Consider the following 20122-nt stretch of genomic DNA (forward strand, 5'->3'; position numbering starts at 1 on the left):
TCGGTTGAGAACCGGAGATAACGCTGGTGAAGAATACCACCGGAAACAAACCCTATATAGGGACAACCATCCCGATTCAAATGAATCGGTATTACATGAGACAACGGACATCGATCGGATGAATCTGACTAATACGGCAATTTAAGATGATAGGCTATCGAAATTGGAGAATACAGCAGAAGCGAGTGAAAGCCCAAATCTTGAATCACTGGAAGAGAAACATATATCACCACCGTCACAATATGGTTAAGAGCATAGATCTGAAATCTGTGGTTTGCCGTTATTTACACTATGAAAACCAGAAATTTGCAGAAATAAAGAAAAGTAAAAACTAGAGATGAAGGTGACCGACGCCGGAGAGACTAACGCCGGCCAAAAACTGTGGATTCTTAGTTTGTCTTCGATCGCCCTTTGAGTCGCAAAGGAAGAGACGGTTATTTATTCACAATTTTTTTTTTGTGGTTATAAAATATTACAATCACTTGCAGTAAATTTTTCGAAATAATTTTATACATTTTCGAAATAATTAGTAAGTGCTAATTTTTTTATTTTAGTCCCTACACGAAAATTTATACGTACATGTGTGTTTCATTTTTGACCAACAAAAAAGGGAAATATACAAGTGTTTAAATGATATAGGAGGAATCTATGAAAATAGTTTGGAGGAATCTATTAAATGTTTTTTTTTTTGTTAAAGCATACTCTGTGTTTTAAAGCTCCGTAGACACAATGGAAAGAGAGAAGATGGGAATCTATTAAATGTTTTGGAGGAATCTATGAAAATAGTTCTTTTCCTTTCAGTATTTATTTTACTTTAATATAAACATATGTTTAAGAAAATGAAAGTGTAAAAAAAAAAATTTCATTGAAATTTAAAAGTAATAGTACAAGTTAAAAAATTACCTTTTTAATTATTATTTTGAATAGTGATTATATATATATATAGTGATTATAGTACAAGTTCCGAATAGTGATTATATATATATATAGTTCCATTTAAACTTATGAAAAAAATTGGTTCGTTCGATCGGCCACTCTCTGCCTTTGTGCTCGACGAATTCATTATTATTGTTTTGGCTCAATTTTGTTTCTTGTGTTTTAAGGTCTATAGTTTTGATCCAATAAATTATTTCCATTTTACTCTAATGATTTTTTTTCAAAAGGAAAATGTAACAAAAATAGCATGCATATGGGCCATATGATATGGCGTTGGCAAGACCAGGTGGATATCGTAAGCTTGAACAAGAATAAGCATGCCAAGAAAATAAAATCACAACCCACAATCCTAGTACGAGCATGCCAAATCAGACAAATGTGTTAATAATGAACAAGTAAATGGGCTGTTGTTATTGAATGAAAAAGAAAAAAAAAAAAAATCACAAAAAATATAAGCCTAATTAACGAATATACATTAGGAACCACCACGCGTCTAGCCTCTGTCTAAGGGTGTCCATCGGGCTGGTCTGATCCGCCCCGGCCTAAAACCCGTAAAACCTACATGTATTTGAGTCCGATTCAAAATATTTCCGAGCCTATATTTCAAAGCCCGAACTTGATCCTAACAGGATTACAAGGTTTTTCAGCCTTTTTTGGACTTATCGTAGAAATCAAATTTAAACTTATAAGTTTAAAAAACCAGTGTTTAAAGATACACTGTAAAACAAATCAATCAAAAAATTAATAACTCATCTATATTTACTACAATCAACTTAATTTAAAAGAAAAAGTTTAAAACTAAATAATATTTTAATACTTTAACCAAGTAAAACAATATATAATTCATATAAAATATCATAGATAAAAATTTTAAAAGTATTAAATAAGGTTATTAAGTAAATATGAAAACTAGGATTAGAGTTTTAAACTGTCTTCACTGAATCATGTACATGTGGACTTTATTTACAATAAATCATTAATCAAATATTATAATCAAACAAAAATATTAACAAAAAGTACAAATATAATTGTTAAAAGGTTTTTCGGGTTGTTCCGAGCCCGGTCGGGCTAAACCCAAAAAATCCTATAGCCCGAATGGGTTAAATCCGAAATGCCCGATTTTTTCTGAACATATATATGTAAGTCCAAACCCAATGTTTTTTATGACCGAATCGTGCCAGTCCACATGCTTTGATCCTAATTGACATGTCTAACTCTATCAAATCTGCTATTTCGTTTGTACTAAGACCAGTACACATGGTTAAGATACAGACAGTATTACGTCTATAGATTATTTCACAAACAGCTCCTACAATTGATTTGTTTGATGGTCATAGGCAATAAGTACTAAATTGGTCAAGGTCAAGTAAAAAGAAAACGAAAATTTAAAAAAATAGACATTAATTTTTTTTTTTTGTTTTTAACAAAAAAATAATTTTATTTTGATAAATTTGGCATTTTTTTTTGGAGTTAATTATGAAAAAGCCACTTTTTTAGTGGCATTTATGGATTTTGCCATTTTGGCTAAAATCTTATGGATTTACCATTTTTCAAGATTTTTAAACACAATTTTACACATTATGTAGGGTTTAGTATTTGTTATGAAGTATGTTTTTTAGCAAAAAAATTTCACAAATGTATAGATTTTAAAGTGATTAAAAGTGGTAAATCTAAAATATTTGAAGAAAATAGCAGATTCAAAATAATTGGAGTGAAAAGTGGCAAAATCCATAATAATCCCTTTGTTTTTGGAAAAATCTAAACCTTTGTATTCATCCCCTCCCCTCTCAACCAATGAGAATGTTCTATCTAATATTTTATTTAAAAACTAAATCAAAATTAAATTAAAAAGCAAACAAATTAATGAAACAAATAAATCCTTTGGTTTGGATTTTATAATTAAACGAGGTTATATATCGGTTTGATATTATACATGAGAATTAGGGTTTAGATTTTGCAATTAAAACGAAATTATATGTCAGTTTGAGTTTACAAATGAGGTGGTAAGGGTTTAAATTTTATAATTAGAACAAAATTATATGTCGGTTTGGATTTACACATGAGATAGTTAAGGTTTATATTTTACAATTAAAATGAAATTATATGTCGGTTTGGGTTTACAAATGAGATGGTTAGAGTTTAGATTTTACAATTAGTATAAATTATATATCGGTTTGGATTTATAAAAGAGCGATTTAAGTTTTTAATTTTATAATAATATATATATATATATTTTATTTTCTTATTTTATAAAAGATGAATGAAAAAGACTAGGGATTTTGTTTTTAACTGCGACAGGTTTTATTATGGAAAATAATTGGGCCTTCTTAATAACATTGGCGCAAAACTACACAGTGTTAACCTAGAGGTTCTACTTATATTTCATCTACCGATATACCTTTTTTTTGTTTTGGGACAAACTACCGATATACCTTTAAATACAAAACTATAACTAGAATAGATGAAACAACATAATATCTCACATCCCATATATAATCTATCACACAATGTGAGTTATTTGATTTATCCTAACTTAAACATCTATGTGAGCTATATTTATCAAGCTTTTAACCTATGATCTTAGTCAATATTGCATTTCTTTAGATCTAGAACGAATAGTATATTAGTTTTTTTGACTTTGGAGTCATTCAATTATACCAAAACTATATATGGTACTGATTCTCGATGAGGAAACAGTTATGCGGCTACTTGTTACTACCAAGTTCATAACTCCCCCACTAATACGAAAGTTTTTTTTGTGTGGTCGTCCTGTATTACTAAAGGAACGGAGAAAACTGTTTTTTGCCCTTTATCCCTAGTTTACACTCTTTTGGAGTTTGTATGGGCACTTCTTGCCTTGTTATCTTTTATTTCCCCTTTATTTGGGTTGTAATGCCTCCTCTTTTGAGTGAGTGTGAGACATAGTTTTAATGAAAATTATCAGTTTGATATAAAAAAAAAGAATGGAGATAACATAAATAGAGCAAATTAAGCTCAAACTCAAAGTCACGAATTAGGATTCCACAACTTTAACAACAAAAACAATTTGAGTTACATTATTTTTGGTTAAATTATTTTGTTTAAATTCTTAATTCCAGTGAAAACATATATGTTCAATTTCATCTATTATATGTATCATAGTAACCACATTAAAAAAAAAAAAATCAAAGGACTTGTGCTCATATATTTTTTGTCCCAGTATTCATATATGTGCGTATATCATTTTAAGAATATTTCGTTTTTATGCTTAATTATAATCTTGTAAGTTTTTTCCTGCACCAGCCTTTCTTTAATTGTCAACAAGACATCGAATAACGAGAGTAAATCAAACAAATGTGAGTTATGAAAACAGTTTACTAATCATAAAAGTAAAAGATAAATAAATGAATTTACTTATTTACATGATACTTTTTTTTATACGGAAGCTTTACTTGCTAACAGATATATAATTCTACTCTAATAAAAAGACTCATTTATTCATACCTATCTGGCATAGTGGTCCAAAGTCCTCACATTTGCATAATTGCAAAGTGGTCCAAACCAAAACCACATTTTCTAATCTCCCACACGAAGGTCGAAATCAGGGTTTGCTGACTCTTCTGACGTGAAAAATTAACACTAATTCAACTTTGTCGATGAAATAAAAGCTCATTATAGAACAAAAAGAGTATCTCTTAAAAAATACAACTACGAATTGTTTAAGTTTACAACTTAAAGATGTCCAAAAAAAAACAATGCCGTATAATTTACAACTTAAAGCTGAGATAAGTTTACATAAGAAAACAAAGCCATTAAGCCTAACCAATAAAATATGGATTCCCCAAATCATTTTTATAGCAAAAACAAAACAATAACATGCTGTGGGCAAAGGTTGTGGTCCTCACAGCGTGCAACACCTGTAACCGAGATTTAAAAAGATGAATCAGAATAAATGCTAATTAATTGAAAAATTTTAAGGGCATCCAATAGTGGCTAAGCACCTGCTAAGTGCTAGTAGAACAATAATTACGGTATAAAAATAATAACTTAGGCCAAAAAGAAGAGAATAAAGTACAAAAAATGAGGAAGTGGGTAGAGAAATTAGGAATGCAACAAGCAAGGGAGTTGCTAATGCCATGACCCATGAGTGCAAATAAAGAAGAGAAGATAAAGAGTGGCCATGTGAAGTCGTACAGAAGTCATAAAACGTAGCATTGTTATTCGTTTATTATCACTGCAGGCGCGTATAAGATTGTGGTTTCGTTTATAATAACAATGCTCGTACGAACGAACATCTCTATTTGCAGAGATTTAATATATATATATATATGTCAGAAATAGTAAGAAGTTTCAATTTGGAATATTTCTGTGCATTATATCTCCTGTTTTAGAAATCGCTAGGCGCTAATTGGGTGGTCGGGGTGAACCTAGCGCCTAACGAGAAAATTGGAGATTAAACAGAGATTAATCAGAAACTAGTTTCAGGATTATTTTATTAAATTAAAAATAAAATAAAAATATATAGTATTAGATATGCATGTATAATTCTATTTATATTAAAAGAGAAAACATTAAATAAAATATAAAACTATAGTATTGTCTTCAAAATTATAGTAAACACATAAAAATATAATTTTAAATTAAAATTTTATGATTTTCATTAAAAGTTTGTACATTAGTTATTATAAAACATCACACACTATTAATTTAATTGTCTAAATAATAAAAATATTTGATTTATATTTAGTTTTAAAAACAATCGGAATATAAAAAATTAAACAGAAAATAATCAGATTAGACCGGTAATAATCAAATTAGATAAGCATAATTAAATAATTGATGTTAGGCGGAGATTAATCATTAATCGATACGGAAAATGTGGGCCTAGCGATTTTATGGGATGTAATCGATGTTAGGTGATGATTTTTTAAAAGGAAAGATTATATGTATTCAAATGATAGCTTTTGTTTTTTTTACAAAATCACGTTTGCTCATATTTTATGACTAATTCAACAGACTTAATTTGTATCGTATCACATCTGAGAAAATGGTCGCAGCCGAGCTAAACGTCGTCTCTCTATCGGGAATTTGTTTATATTTCACAATCCACACGGTTTTATATACTACCATTTTATTTTATGTAAGTATGACTAAGACATGGTCACATTCACATATATATATATATATATATATATATATATAAATATATAAACTACAATATCTGAGCATAATAGAAACGTTAAAACTATTTGTATTCATGCAAAATAAATATTTACCTTCAGATTCGATCACTATAAGTCTAGAATTTTCTACAGTTGATATTACTCTTTCATAAATGTATACTCTTTTAAATTATAGTCAGTAAATTGTTTACAAAAAAATGTTCTTCTTCATACCAAAAAAAAAAAATGTTCCTCGAAATGGTTTTCTGGTAAACTGAGATCAAACGGCGAGTGTGACGAAGATTCTTGTCCGAGAGGAGCTGGCAACCGACAGGGTTGCTGCCTGTCTTTTAAGTGCATTTGCTTAACTCACTTTGACAGACACCGGAACTGTAGGTTGTCGGTAATAATGCACACGTGTCTTGATCTTACCCGTTAGCTTTACAAATCCATGTTGTCTTCTAATTACGCTGATGAGGTCAGTGATAACGTACATGGTTGTATTATAGTATAAAAATAATCACTTGAATAACAAAATATTAGCAATTGGTGCTTGAGCAAATCACTTTTAAACTTTATTTTTCAAGAACAAACTTAACTAAAAACTTTCGCAGATCTATTTACATCGTAAAAGTAAAATTTATCTTAATGCCTAGTTTCTTTTGTAGAGTCTAATGTAAATAATAAATATATGTAACGCTACGAAAAACAAAATATCATATAACGGTTAAAATAACCATATGTCTTTTGGAATATATTCTCCACCAAATTTTTTGCTCTTGTAATATAAAACTTTTACCAAAAGAAGAATGGATATCTTGTAATGCTGTTTCTATAATTAAGTAATACCCATGTACTTTAATTAAGCACTTTGGTCTAGGGTTATAGACTATCATAGGTATATAGAAAAAATGACAATGGATAAAATATATAACCCAATATATAAACAGCCTAAATTATAGATTGTCATTTTACGGATAGAAGAATAAATTAAAGGTTTTTCCTCACATATTTTTTCATTGGCTCCTGATTTCATAAATTTAGGGTTTCCAAGAATTCTCCATTTCTCTCTTGCCGACTCTACCCAAAAGACTCTCTCTCTCATCTCTCTCGCTCATCTTTCTCTTAATTAGAGGCACAGTTATTGAAAAAGCATACACAAAAGAAAGAAGGTAAACTTTTCTTTTCTTTCTCAACTCTGTCCTAGCTAAATTTCTGATTGATCTTTCTCTATTTAATTGTTATTGTTCTCCATGTTTGCTGTTCTTGTAGAAATCTTTCTACATAAAATTCAATAATATGGCTTGCATCTAATTTACTGTAATCAAGAATTTTTTTTCATGGAAAGAGAAGGAAAATTCAAAATTAAAGTGCTGATTATGAATAATGGGTTACTTAACTTAGGAGAATGGTGAGGGGAAAGACAGAGATGAAGCGGATAGAGAACGCAACGAGCAGGCAAGTGACTTTCTCCAAGAGAAGAAATGGACTTTTGAAGAAAGCCTTTGAATTATCAGTCCTTTGTGATGCTGAAGTTGCCCTAATCATCTTCTCTCCTAGAGGCAAACTCTATGAGTTCTCTAGCTCCTCCAGGTATATTTTCTACATCTATATATGTTTTATGTATATGTATATACTCATTTCTTTTATATTGATCCGATGCATCAGGATTGATATTTTCATATATGAATAATTTACTGAAATCCATGATAACTTAGTTTGTCCATCATTTTTTTTCTTTTTACTAGACTCGATCGATTGACACTGCTTTGTTTATGCGTGTTAAAATGAAGATTCTTGATTTTTTAGAGAAAGAATCAGAAATAGAAAAGTCAGGATTCTAGATTAAAACGTGATTCGCACATGGTTTCATCTTGGAAATGCAAAATAAAGTTTGTAAATAGTTATGAGATAGTTCGGACAAACTGACAAAAAATTCCAGTAAACAAAAGAAGGAAGCTAAAACTTGAAATGATATTTAACTATAGTTCATGTAGCAGTAAGTTTAAGCACAGTGTTCTTACTCAAATTAGACATTAAAGTTAGATTCCATTTTCACTTTCATATTTAACCAGATTTGGGGAAAACAATATTTCCTTATTTAGAGGTGTACAGGTTTCCCTATATTATATGTTGTTCTTGTGTGTGCATTTATACAATTTAGGGAGAACTTACACATACATAGAGATCCACAGATTTGTCCAAAAAAAAAAAAGAGATCCACAGATACACGCATACATATATACTACAAACAGTTACTACTGTACAAACACTCAAGCACATGATGTCAAAAATAATAATAATAATACTCAAGCACATGTATTGTGTACGTACGTATATTTGAATATAATTGATGTATCCTTAAAGTTTATTTTTTTGAATTATATGGGATTAGACTACTTATATTCACATATGTGGAGAAAGATCCCACAACATATATGCATGAATTTAGTTATATTTTGTCATTTGAATTAATGGTGTTTACACTAATTAATTAATCAATACTGATTAGATTTGAGTATTCTGATGTCACGGGGAGCTAAGTATTGCACTATATATGATGCATATAAATCATGTACATTTCATTTATATATATGTACACATCTACATTAACAGTCAGGTATGAATCATACCGTATGATCATGAGTATCTATTTATTATACTCGACCATACTATATGTAATACTACAAGAATAAAATGGTAATCAATGACATTTTTGGTGAAAAATTTATGTCCCTTTTGAAATTTTATTTTATATTTGAATTTATTTTTTATGTAGTAAATAGCTGAACAACGTTTCAGTGTCTTCTTGGGAAAATAGAACTTTCTAAACCAAAATCGAAAATTTGAAAAATAGCAACGTTGTTTTTTACATCGCCACTATATATTCTGCCATTCCACTAATACGGTAATACCAGTTAGATCCATAGTTTATTCTGCTATTTTATATATATTATTTTGAATGTCTGTATGTGTGGATGCATGTATTTATGTACATGATATAGATCTATGTATGTTTATTGTGGTAACACAGACGCATTTGCCACACTTTTCACCCGCAGAGTACAAAGGACTCTTTATCTCAGTGATGACAGTGAAGGAGTCATTAGCATGTGTCTAGATATCAGAATATGTTGATTCTTTCTATGCTTTCTCTATTTATTACTATATACTTGTGTAGTCATAATTTACATTGTATGCTAATTATATGATTATTTAATCTTATGTACATACTTTATTAGACAAAAAAACAAATGACAATTTTCTTAAGTAAGCCGAGAGGAGTTTATATCACAATTAGCTACCCGTTCACCATCTTATTTATTACTTAATTAAGTCATATCCACATGACTAGCTAGACGATCTCTTATAATTAATTTTCAACATTTTAAATATGTACTATTATCTTTTGGTTATATATTGATTCTCTTACTCCATTAATTCCAAAGATTAGCAGAAGATTAATATAACTTTTAATAGATCACATTATATAAAATTGTTATGTATATCCTTAAAAATTCGATGTTACATATATAATACTTTTTTCTTGTAATTAGTGTTTGAGACATATAGCTTAGACTTTTGCTTCTTAATATTATCTCCTTAGGTTTGATTTTTTGTTTTTTGTTGGTTTTGAAATACTGATTTGAGTTTTGAAATTTTCAGTATACCAAAAACAGTAGAAAGATATCAGAAGCGAATACAAGATCTTGGGCCTAACCATAAGAGAAATGATAACTCACAGGTAACTGGACTTTCTATATTTGCTAGTGTATATCATGGTTATTTAATCATTATTTATTTTTCCATTTGAAAAAAGAACTCTTTTATAGATGCATCGTTACATTTACGAAAAATATACCTATTAAAGAACTCATCTAAATATTAGCTTGGTTTTATTTTTGCTTCTTTAAAGATTTTAGCTTGGTTTCTTCTCTGTTAGTAAAGGGTTTGCTCTCTTGCGATTTGGGTTTAAATTTTCTGTTTTGTTGTATTATCTTTAGTTTATTTTGTTTTGGGTTTAGTTTCCGGAGAAATCTCTTTTTTTTCTGGCCTTAGACTCTGGGGATATAAATTTCGTCCGCTGGCTTATGGTTTCCTCTTTTGGACATTCTATTTCACCATGGTTCCACAACAAATTTCAATAATAAAAATTCAGATGACAAAAAAAAAAAAAAGAACTCATCTGAATATAAAATCTATTTCGACTTCCATTAAATACTATATACATGCCAAACATGTATACTACTTTATATATCAATCGAACATGGATGAGAATAATTTTGTATTAATTTTTGTACTTACAAATTTATGTTTAATAAAATATGTTTTGCATTTCACATGAGCAAACCTTATTGACAGCAATCGAAGGATGAAACCTATGGCTTGGCGAGAAAGATCGAACATTTGGAGATTTCGACAAGGTTTTTGATTCAAAATATTTATGGATATTTTTGTTCTGAATGGAAAATTATATCGTCATTATAAGTGTCTATTTAACATATATAAATACATTTGCAGAAAAATGATGGGAGAAGGACTTGACGCATCTTCTATAGAAGAGTTACAACAATTGGAGAACCAGTTGGACCGAAGCTTAATGAAAATAAGAGGCAAAAAGGTAACTTACATACTGTATATGTGTTCATTTCATTGTTTAGATGTAAAAAAGAATTTCTCCTATCATCCATATTATTATTGTTTCATCGAGGTTTAAGACTGACGTGGTGGTTGGATCGATTTATGTATGTTTATAAGAAAAGTCGATTATCAAATGTGCTGGTTATGTAAACAATAAACTAGATTACATATAATCATGGGATCATCCTATAAACAACACAAATGCACACACACACTTGCAGTCTGCACACTTACGTGATGAGAAACATGATGTGCATCATTCATGCATGCATATATGTGATGAGAAAAGGACCTTATGTTACGAGTTTGTTTTGAAAATATCTTTAAGCGAGTTCTTATGAAGAAGTATGTTATCAACATACTTGTTTTTACCGACTAATTTACCTACTTTATTTCCTAATTTCAGTATCAATTATTACGCGAAGAAATTGAGAAGTTAAAAGAAAAGGTAACACTTGTAGCTTTTTCAAATGGTTAGGTACTATATAAACATATTCCCTTAATTAAACGGTTAAACATATTTTTCCGATTTCTTGTCAATATCTAGGAGAGGAACCTCGTTGCAGAAAATAAAATGCTGATGGAGAAGGTACGTATTAATATTAAGTAATAACATACGGCTTCTCTACAACTAGTATCGTACTGATCATTTGTTCTCTAATTCTATTATTATGAAATCATTTGTTTTTCGAAACGAGAGTTTTAATTTTGAGGAAATGTGTGACATGAAGTGTGAGATGGGAGGAAGAGGAATAGTAGCAAGAACTTCATCATCAACAACAACTGAAGAAGTGGACATAGATGACAATGAAATGGAAGTGGTGACTGATTTGTTCATTGGACCTCCAGAGACTCGACACTCCAAAAAGTTTCCTCCTCCAAACTAACGTATAGTATATGACATTTACCTTGAAAAATTGACATCTCACAACACTAAATATTATGTACGTCCCTGGAAGAAAAGTTGATGTTAAATACTTTATTTAGCTTCGTATTTTTTTTTTTGTTTTTGGTATCCTCTAACAACTTTGAATACCCAAAATAAAAGTCACAATACTCTAGTTGTTCATCCGCCTTCATTGCTATCGTTGAATACCATTTTCAACCCAACTAAATCCTTTTATGTTTATGCATCTCTTCTCCGCTTTGTTGTTAGCGAGAATGTATTATACTTTTTGACAAAAAAAATCTCTTAATGCTTTTTATGTCTCCGGATTAAAGACTAATACAAGTGTGTTTTGCTCAAATCAGTGCCGGTGCGACAATTTTAGATGCACTAAGCCAAAAAAAAATTAAATATCATTTTTATTATTGTATATAAAATAAAAAAATAGTAATATAAACAATTATTTTCATAATTTAGATTCAAAATCTATAAACCGAAATATGTTCCTTTTGCTTGTTCCCATTGTTGATTTTTTTTTGTCTTTTATGTTCATTTAAAATTTTATACGAAAATAAATATTATATTGCATAATCATTCGTTATTGTTTAAAACTCTTCCAATATGGAAAATTTATTTTATTAGAGTTATAAATTTGTTTTACTAAATTAAATTTTAATTTTAGACTCATTGACAACAAATTTAATTAACATTAATCTAATGATCATTCACCAACAATTCAAAAGATGAGTTAATATTATTCATAAACCTAATAAAACTTCATCTATAAATTTGATATATCTACATAACTAATATATTGTTTTCTTATATAAAACTTTAATTTTTAATTAACTTTGGTACTTTTAAAAAAATCTAATAAAAACTAAATTTTATTAAAAAAAAAAAACAATTCTACATAAAGACATAAAATATTTGGGCTAGAATATGCCCCAAAAAATTTGATGCCCTAATCTAGGGCTTCACTTGCTTGCCCCATGGGCCGGGCATGGCTCAAATAACCTCACGTTGGTTTCACAATTTTTTTGCTGGTCGAGAGTCGAGACGTATAAATAATCATCGCTTTCCGGACATTGAGGGTTTAAAGTGGATCGTTTGGCTTTCCTATGGTGTAATTTTGAAAAAGAAAATTACTACTCCCTCCGTTTTAGATTACTTGTCATTCTAGGTGATTTCACACATATTAAGAAAACAATTTAATTTTCTATTTTACCCTTCATTAATATATTGTTTCATTTGTTTAAAGTAATTAATAAGCTACAAGTGAGGGATAAGACTGGAAATTTGATTGATAAAATTGCATCGTAAACATAAAATGACAAATAATATGAAACAAAAAATTTTCTCTAGAATGACAACTAAAAAACACTGGAAGGAATATGTACTAACAAAAAAATAATCAATGTTTTAGATGAAGTTACCCAAGAAAAAAACAAAAAAAAAAAAAACAAATGAAAACCCAAAAATCCAAAATGAATAATAGAAGTCAAGGTCAACTGACTTGACAGGATCGATATTGACAAAGTCAAATAGTTGAAGAAACAACTTGTATAATAAGTTATATTTTATTAAATACTCTAATATATTTGCAATGACTTGTTTGCTAAGAACCACCGTCTTCGTCTTCGTCTACGTTTTCGCTTTGTCTTCGTCTTCGTTTTCGTCTTAGTCTTCGTTTTCTTCTTCACTATGGCCGTTACTTCGCTTCTCCATACCGTTTTCAGACGAAGAAAGAAGAAGTCTACTGAGTTAATAAACGGTATGTACTGTACTCGGTTTCATCTTTTCAATTATCTTTTTCAAATCTGACACATAACCCATCAATTATACTTGTTTATCTAATAGATTATGCAGTTTTGCAATTTGACTTCGACACCATTAGAGCTGCAACAAATGAGTTCTCAGATGTGATTGGTCGTGGAGGATTTGGTTCTGTTTACAAGGTTGTCTCTTTAATCTTTAATTACTAATGTTTTTTTTTTCTTTCATGGGATTGTAATAAAAACAGATATGTTTTTATTTGCAGGGTAGGCTTCAAAGTGGACAAGAAATAGCAGTGAAGATATTGCTTAAAAGTTCAATTAGAACTCATAGACAGTTTCATAATGAACTTAATCTTTTGTCAAAGCTTAGGCACAAGAATCTTATCAATCTTCTTGGTTTCTCCACTAAACGAGACCACTATTGTCTTGTTTATGAGTTCATGCCTAACTCGAGCCTTGATTGTTTTATACTAGGTTAGACAATCTAAAACAGAGTATCCTTTCCAAATCTCGTCTACTTTCAATCTCTCATTATCTGTCATAGTGTTTATGTGTTACAGATCCACACAGAGCTTCTCGGCTAAGTTGGGAGATGTGTCGAAACATTGTCCAAGGCATAGCTTGTGGTTTACGTTACCTTCATGAAGAATCAGGGCTGTGGGTCGTTCACCGTGACATTAAACCTGCAAACGTTCTATTGGATTCAGATCTAAAACCGAAAATCATGGGATTTGAATTGGCAAGGATGATGCAACAAGGTGGAAACGAAGCTGAATCAACTGATATTGTTGGTACCGTGTAAGTGAAGTTTTGTGATATAAACATACTTGAAGGGGAAATGTTTTGAAGATGTTAGAGACTGATGCATAAAACGTTTTGAAATAATCTACAGAGGGTATTTAGATCCAGAGTATATGCGAAGCGGACGTGTTTCTGTCAAATCTGATGTTTATGCCTTTGGAGTTACAATCTTGAAGATCATTAGCAGAAGAAAGGTTTGGATTGTGGACGGAGACTCTTTAATCGAATATGTGAGTTTATTATATTAAAGTAAAAGTGTCTATGATAGTGAAGTGGTTCTTTAATCGTAGTTCTTGTCTTCTTTTAGGTTATGAGATGCTGGAACAGAGGAGAAGCTACCGATGTGATCCATGAAATGATGAGAGAAGAAGAGAGAGAAGATTCGATAAGCGAAATCTTGAGATACATTCACATTGCTTTGTTATGTATCGATGAGGATGCAGAGACAAGGCCGAGTATTGATAATGTTCTTCATTGGTTTAGTTGTTTCTCTTCTCCTTTGCCTGAACCATTCATTGGTAATCGATTTCTTGCAGAGGAAGAAACAAATCTGTCTTGGTCACCGTATCTATCTCCCGGTCATAGCTCTGTCATGTCACCTATATCTTCGCGTTAAGAGATTGAGCATGATCGTATAAGATTAGCTCTGCTTGAATACTCGATTAATGAGAGTTTAGGATGAGAATGATTAATGTAATTTGCTGTTCTTTTCTTGTGTTTGTGCCGTAATCAAATAAAAAGTATATAGAGGATAGAGCGATACAAAACTGTTTTATTTTTTATTGTTTAGTAATGACAGATCTCGTATCATCTGATAAAGACCACTGTGAGCAACATAAGCAGTTTCACTAAATCTACTGACCATACACGAGGATCTGATGAGCCCCATCAGGTCTACATAAGGAGGAAATACAAAGAAGGAGCAGCACGTGTGGAGAAATAGAGGAGCACGTGCGAATGGAAATGTGATCTTTAGTATATAAACATTGTAAAAAGAGTTTGTAGAGCATGTTGTTTGTGTCATTGTGTGGGAACAGAGTCGCATGTGACTTTGAGGGAGACGGTTATGATCTGACTGCGTCTAGAGGCCTCTCTTGTTACCTCATTAGATTGTATCTCATATTTGTTCAGATAATAAAAAGAGAGAGTTTATTTTTCTTATCAAATGGTGCGCTTGTGATCTGCGATCGAATCAAACGCAGAAAAGTTAGGAAATCACAAATTTTGGTTCAAAAAGACGATCGATTGAGTATGGTTATGGAGCAAGATTTGTCGCCGATTCGCGAATTACCAGCTGAGGAGCAAGCGGCGGCTTTCGCCGCAGAGGTTTAGGAAAGGTTCACCGACATGAGAGGTTTATGCTTCAAGTGCGATGCACCATGGTCGAAGACTCATAATTGTCCTAACAAGGAATTATGAATCCTTACCGTCTTTAATGGATATGAAGTAAAGGTGTTAGAAGGAGACAAAGAAGAAACAGACTTGGAGGAACCTACCGGTGAGTGTATGGCCTTATCCTTCCCGTCATATAGAGACATTTATTCTCACTCAACAACCAAAGTCAGAGGCACGATGGGAAAAGCCGATGTGCATATCATGCTGGACAGTGGAGCAACCCGCAATTTTATCTCTCCAGCAGCAGTGAAGAAAATAAGACTGAAATGTTGAGAGGACCCCAACTTAAACATCAAAATAGGAACTGCGATAACAGTACAAGGCATGGGAGTTTGTGAGAGAGTTACCTTCTCGGTTCAAGGGTTGGAGTTCACCACAGACTTTGTGGTATTGGAATTAGGCAATCTCGACATTATTCTAGGCGTGTTTTGGTTGAGTACACTGGGAGATTGCAGAGTTAAATGGCAGAAGAATGAAATGTCATTCCTATATAATAACAGGATAGTAACCTTGAGAGGAGAGTTAGACTTATACATTTCAAAACTTTCTATGAAGTCACTGTCGAGTGGATTTTCAGTCACTAAGAGAGGCGTGGAAGTAGCATTATGTAGTCAACAAATGAATCAAAGAGCATTACAACCTCTAGATATGGACATTCAGACAGTGCTAAAGAGATTTGACAAGGTGTTCGACATTCCCACAGACCTACCTCCTATCAGAGGCAGAGAACATTCTATCACACTACTACCTGGGAATAATGCTATCAGTGTTAGACCTTACAGATACCCACATGCACAGAAAGAGATCATGGAAAAAATGGTCAAAGAGATGTTGACATCGGGTGTCATACGCCATATCCAGAGCCCTTTCTCTAGTCCTGTTCTCTTGGTGAAGAAGAAAGATGACATTTGGAGATTTTGCGTTGATTATAGAGCATCAAATCGAGCAACAATGACTGTCAAGTTCCCTATTCCAATGATTGATCAGCTCCTGGATGAGTTAAATGGATCAGTGTTATTCTCGAAACTAGATCTTCGGGCAGGGTATCACCATATCAGGATGAAAGAAGAAGATGTACCTAAGACGGCATTCAGAACCCACGACGGACACTATGAGTTCTTGGTAATGCCATTTGGGTTGACAAATGCCCCTGCAACATTCCAAGCCTTAATGAATGAGTTGTTTCGTCTGCACCTCAGGAAATTCATATTGGTGTTCTTTGATGACATCTTGATTTACATTGCAACGAGAGAGAAACAACTTGAGAATTTGACGATTGTGATGGAGATTTTAGAGAAACATCAATCGTTTGCTAATAAGAAGAAGTGTCTTTTTGGACAGAAGCAGGTGGATTATTTGGGGCATATTATTTCACAAGAAGGAGTCTCAACAGACCCAGAAAAAACAAAAGCCATGGTACAATGGTTTACTCCAAAGTCAGTGAAGGACTTGAGAGGATTTCTGGGGTCTTAGCGAGACCTTTGACAGATTTATTGAGAAAAGATAGTTTTGAATGGTCTTCAGATGCTCAATTGGCCTTTGATAGATTGAAGAAAGCAATGTCAACTGCACCGGTTTTAGCATTACCAGATTTTGAGGAGATATTTACGGTTGAAGTTGATGCATCTGTTTTTGGTTTGGGCACAGTATTGATGCAGAATAAAAGACCAATTGCGTATTTCAGCCATAGTCTTGTCTATTGAGAAATGGAAGCATTACTTATTTGGGAGGCATTTTGTAGTGCATACAAATCAGAAAAGCCTAAAATTCTTATTAGACCAAAGAGAAGTGACTATGGATTACCAGAAATGGCTAATCAATTTGTTGAATTATGATTTTGACATCATATACAAGCATGGAGTAGAGAATACTGGAGAAGATGGGTTATCCCGAATGACTCAACCGGAAGGACTGTTACTGTCCCATTCACTTATGGCTTTGACAGTTCCAATAGTATTGCAACTCCATGACATTTATGACGAATTTGACAAGGATGCAGACTTTCAGAGAGAAGTGCAAAATTGTCTATCTAATCAGTCTGCGAAGTTGAAGCATTTAGTGAGGAATGGGAGATTATGTTACAAAAGTAGATTGGTTTTACCTAAACAATCAAAGTTCATTCTGTTAATTTTGAGTGAGTATCATAATGAACTGTTGATGTGTCTGTATTTTATAGGGTTTTACCCATAGTTTTTGGGTTTGTTTTGAGTATTTTATTAGGTCTAAGTGTGCTTTCAGAGTCTTTTTAGTCTTTTATGAGTCTGTACAGGTTCTAGGCTACTTTAGAAGGAAACTGAGTGTTTTGGAGATGAGAACATGCATCTAGAGCCAATTTGGTGAAGACCGATTGGACTAGCAAGCAGATGGAGCAAACACAAAAAAAGCATCGAGGATCGGCTGATCCTCATTCGGGATCGACCGATCTCATACCCGAAGCAACTTTTCCTTTTTCGTTTTAAACCGACTTTTAGAGTTTTATTTTTATATTTAAGTTAGAGGCTCGGCCTCGAGAGACATAAGCTTTATTTTCTGAGACTACTCTGTATTGAGAGCTAAGGGAGAAGATCTCTAATCCTTCTTGACACTTTGGAGAAGATTTCTAAACATTTTTTTCTATTTCTTTTGCAATTCAATTATGTCTTATTCATCTTTGATTTGCTGTTTCTATTTCTCCATGTCTGAGTAGTTTATCTATTTGGTTTCGGGTTTCAAAGGGTTTATGATTCTCTAATGATGGTGTTTTAGATTTGGGGTTGATCTCTTTTGTTCTTCATCTATAGTTGTTCTTAAAGCCTAAACTAGATTAGCTACCTAGTTTATGATCATAGGTTTAATTCATTGTGGCACCAAAAGTGTTGTTGAGTTGCTGGAAAAGAACTTAGGTGAGCAAGGTGGACCTTAGCCAACAGAAATTGAAGTTGAGGCACCTTGTGAACAAATCAAACTTAAACTTTATTGCTTGGTTGGTTTGCTAGGTCCAAACGACGGTTTAGGGTTTAGTGAATTCATTGCATAGATAGTTAACACTGCGAAAGTAGGTTAGCTTTACAACCGTGATTTGAGTTCTAGAATGGTGTTTAATGCATCCCCATCTTCCACCTTAGTCCGAGAATTATATCCCCATAGATTCCATGCGCCCAATATTTCCTTTTTGAATTAAAACAATTTGTTTACTTTCCGTTTTTAGATAGTTACTTGATTCACAAACTTTTCCATTGTCTTAGCTATCTTTAATCTACATAATTTCATAGTGTAATTGTTTGGTCTCTGTGGATTTGATCCTGAAGTGTTACAACAATACCACTAGATCGTGGTGGAGTACACTTTAGGTTATTAATTGATCTTTGATCAACTGTTAGGAGGACATTCCGGTGTATTGAAAACAATTAAGAGGATTCAACAATCTTTTCATTGGGATGGCTTACGAAATGATGTTCAGAAGTATGTATCAGAATGTGATATCTACCAACGACATAAATACTCAACATTGTCACCAACGGGTCTTCTCCAACCTCTTCCTTTGCCGCAACAGGTGTGGGAGGATATCTCTATGGACTTTGTAGAAGGTCTTCCCAAATCCCAAGGAAAGAATATGATTTTGGTAGTAGTGGACAGGCTGAGCAAGTACAGTCACTTCCTGAGTTTGAAACATCCTTACTCTGCATCTGATGTGGCAGGGTTATTCACTAAAGAGATAGTTAAGCTCCATAAGTATCCAGCTTCAATTGTTTCAGATAGAGGGAATACGTTCTTAAGTGCCTTTTGGAAGGACTGTTTTAAATTGTCTGGTACAAAACTGAAATACAGCATTGCTTTTCATCCACAAGCTGATGGACAGACAGAGGTTCTGAACAGATGTCTGGAAACATACCTCAGATGTTTCGCTTCCTCTCATCCCAAGACTTGGCACCATTATTTACCTTGGGCTGAACTCTGGTATAATTCGACTTATCACTCGTCGTTGAAAGCAACCCCTTTTAAGGTTTTGTATGGTCGTGATCCACCAGCGTTAGTACGTTTTGAAGGACAGGCTACGAAAGTTCCTGAGTTGGAAAATTTGATGAAGAAACGTGACTTAATGTTGTCGCAAATCAAAGATCATTTAATGCAGGCACAACAATTGATGAAAAACAATGCTGATAAACATCAAAGAGATATTGAGTATGCAGTGGGTGATTGGGTTTTTCTGAAGCTAAGACCATATAGGCAGCAATCGGTGGTAGCAGCGAAGTATTATGGTCCGTTTGAAGTGATGGAGAGGATTGGTAAAGCAGCCTACCGATTACTATTACCATAGGGCTCTAAGATCCATCCAGTTTTTCATGTCTCTCAGGTTAAGAAGGTGTTAGGCGAGCATCAGCAGATCATACCATTATTGGAGTTGTTGAATGAGTATGATGAATTGGTTATTGAACCGGAGATGGTGTTGGATACTCGCTACAATACTAATGGTGTTTTGGAGGCGTTGGTACATTGGAGAGGTCTTCCTGACCATGATAATACATGGGAATCTATTAAAGAGCTGAAACAGCAATTTCCAACTT

The 20122-nt window shown here is 32.4% G+C and overlaps 2 protein-coding genes across 3 annotated transcripts; both read left to right on the forward strand.

The window, feature by feature from the left end:
- Nucleotides 7081-11787, forward strand: LOC104707480 (agamous-like MADS-box protein AGL14). The gene is made up of 8 exons (XM_010423837.2): nucleotides 7081-7249; nucleotides 7482-7670; nucleotides 9744-9822; nucleotides 10440-10501; nucleotides 10599-10698; nucleotides 11125-11166; nucleotides 11266-11307; nucleotides 11450-11787. The coding sequence occupies exons 2-8, from the start codon at nucleotides 7486-7488 to the stop codon at nucleotides 11603-11605; spliced, it is 666 nt and encodes a 221-aa protein (XP_010422139.1). The 5' UTR covers nucleotides 7081-7249; nucleotides 7482-7485; the 3' UTR covers nucleotides 11606-11787.
- On the forward strand, nucleotides 13217-15317 carry LOC104707481 (cysteine-rich receptor-like protein kinase 45). Of its 2 annotated transcripts, XR_754653.2 has the most exons (7): nucleotides 13217-13378; nucleotides 13465-13562; nucleotides 13646-13856; nucleotides 13943-14180; nucleotides 14275-14413; nucleotides 14491-14876; nucleotides 14974-15317. XR_754653.2 is itself a non-coding variant. In XM_010423839.2 (6 exons), the coding sequence occupies exons 1-6, from the start codon at nucleotides 13309-13311 to the stop codon at nucleotides 14797-14799; spliced, it is 1065 nt and encodes a 354-aa protein (XP_010422141.1). In that variant the 5' UTR covers nucleotides 13217-13308; the 3' UTR covers nucleotides 14800-14945. The 2 variants fall into 2 exon arrangements, 1 of the variants encoding a protein (XP_010422141.1); XM_010423839.2 differs by lacking the exon at nucleotides 14974-15317 and having other exon boundaries at nucleotides 14491-14945.

The sequence above is a fragment of the Camelina sativa genome, chromosome 8 (genome assembly GCF_000633955.1).
Source record: "Camelina sativa cultivar DH55 chromosome 8, Cs, whole genome shotgun sequence".
NCBI lineage: Eukaryota > Viridiplantae > Streptophyta > Magnoliopsida > Brassicales > Brassicaceae > Camelina > Camelina sativa.

Coding starts and splice junctions, on each gene's coding strand:
- LOC104707481 (XM_010423839.2), top strand. CDS start 13,309: ATGGCCGTTACTTCGCTTCTCCATACCGTTTTCAGACGAAGAAAGAAG. Junction 13,379..13,464: donor GTCTACTGAGTTAATAAACG/GTATGTACTGTA, acceptor TTTATCTAATAG/ATTATGCAGTTTTGCAATTT. Junction 13,857..13,942: donor CCTTGATTGTTTTATACTAG/GTTAGACAATCT, acceptor TATGTGTTACAG/ATCCACACAGAGCTTCTCGG.
- LOC104707480 (XM_010423837.2), top strand. CDS start 7,486: ATGGTGAGGGGAAAGACAGAGATGAAGCGGATAGAGAACGCAACGAGC. Junction 7,671..9,743: donor GAGTTCTCTAGCTCCTCCAG/GTATATTTTCTA, acceptor TGAAATTTTCAG/TATACCAAAAACAGTAGAAA. Junction 9,823..10,439: donor AGAGAAATGATAACTCACAG/GTAACTGGACTT, acceptor CCTTATTGACAG/CAATCGAAGGATGAAACCTA.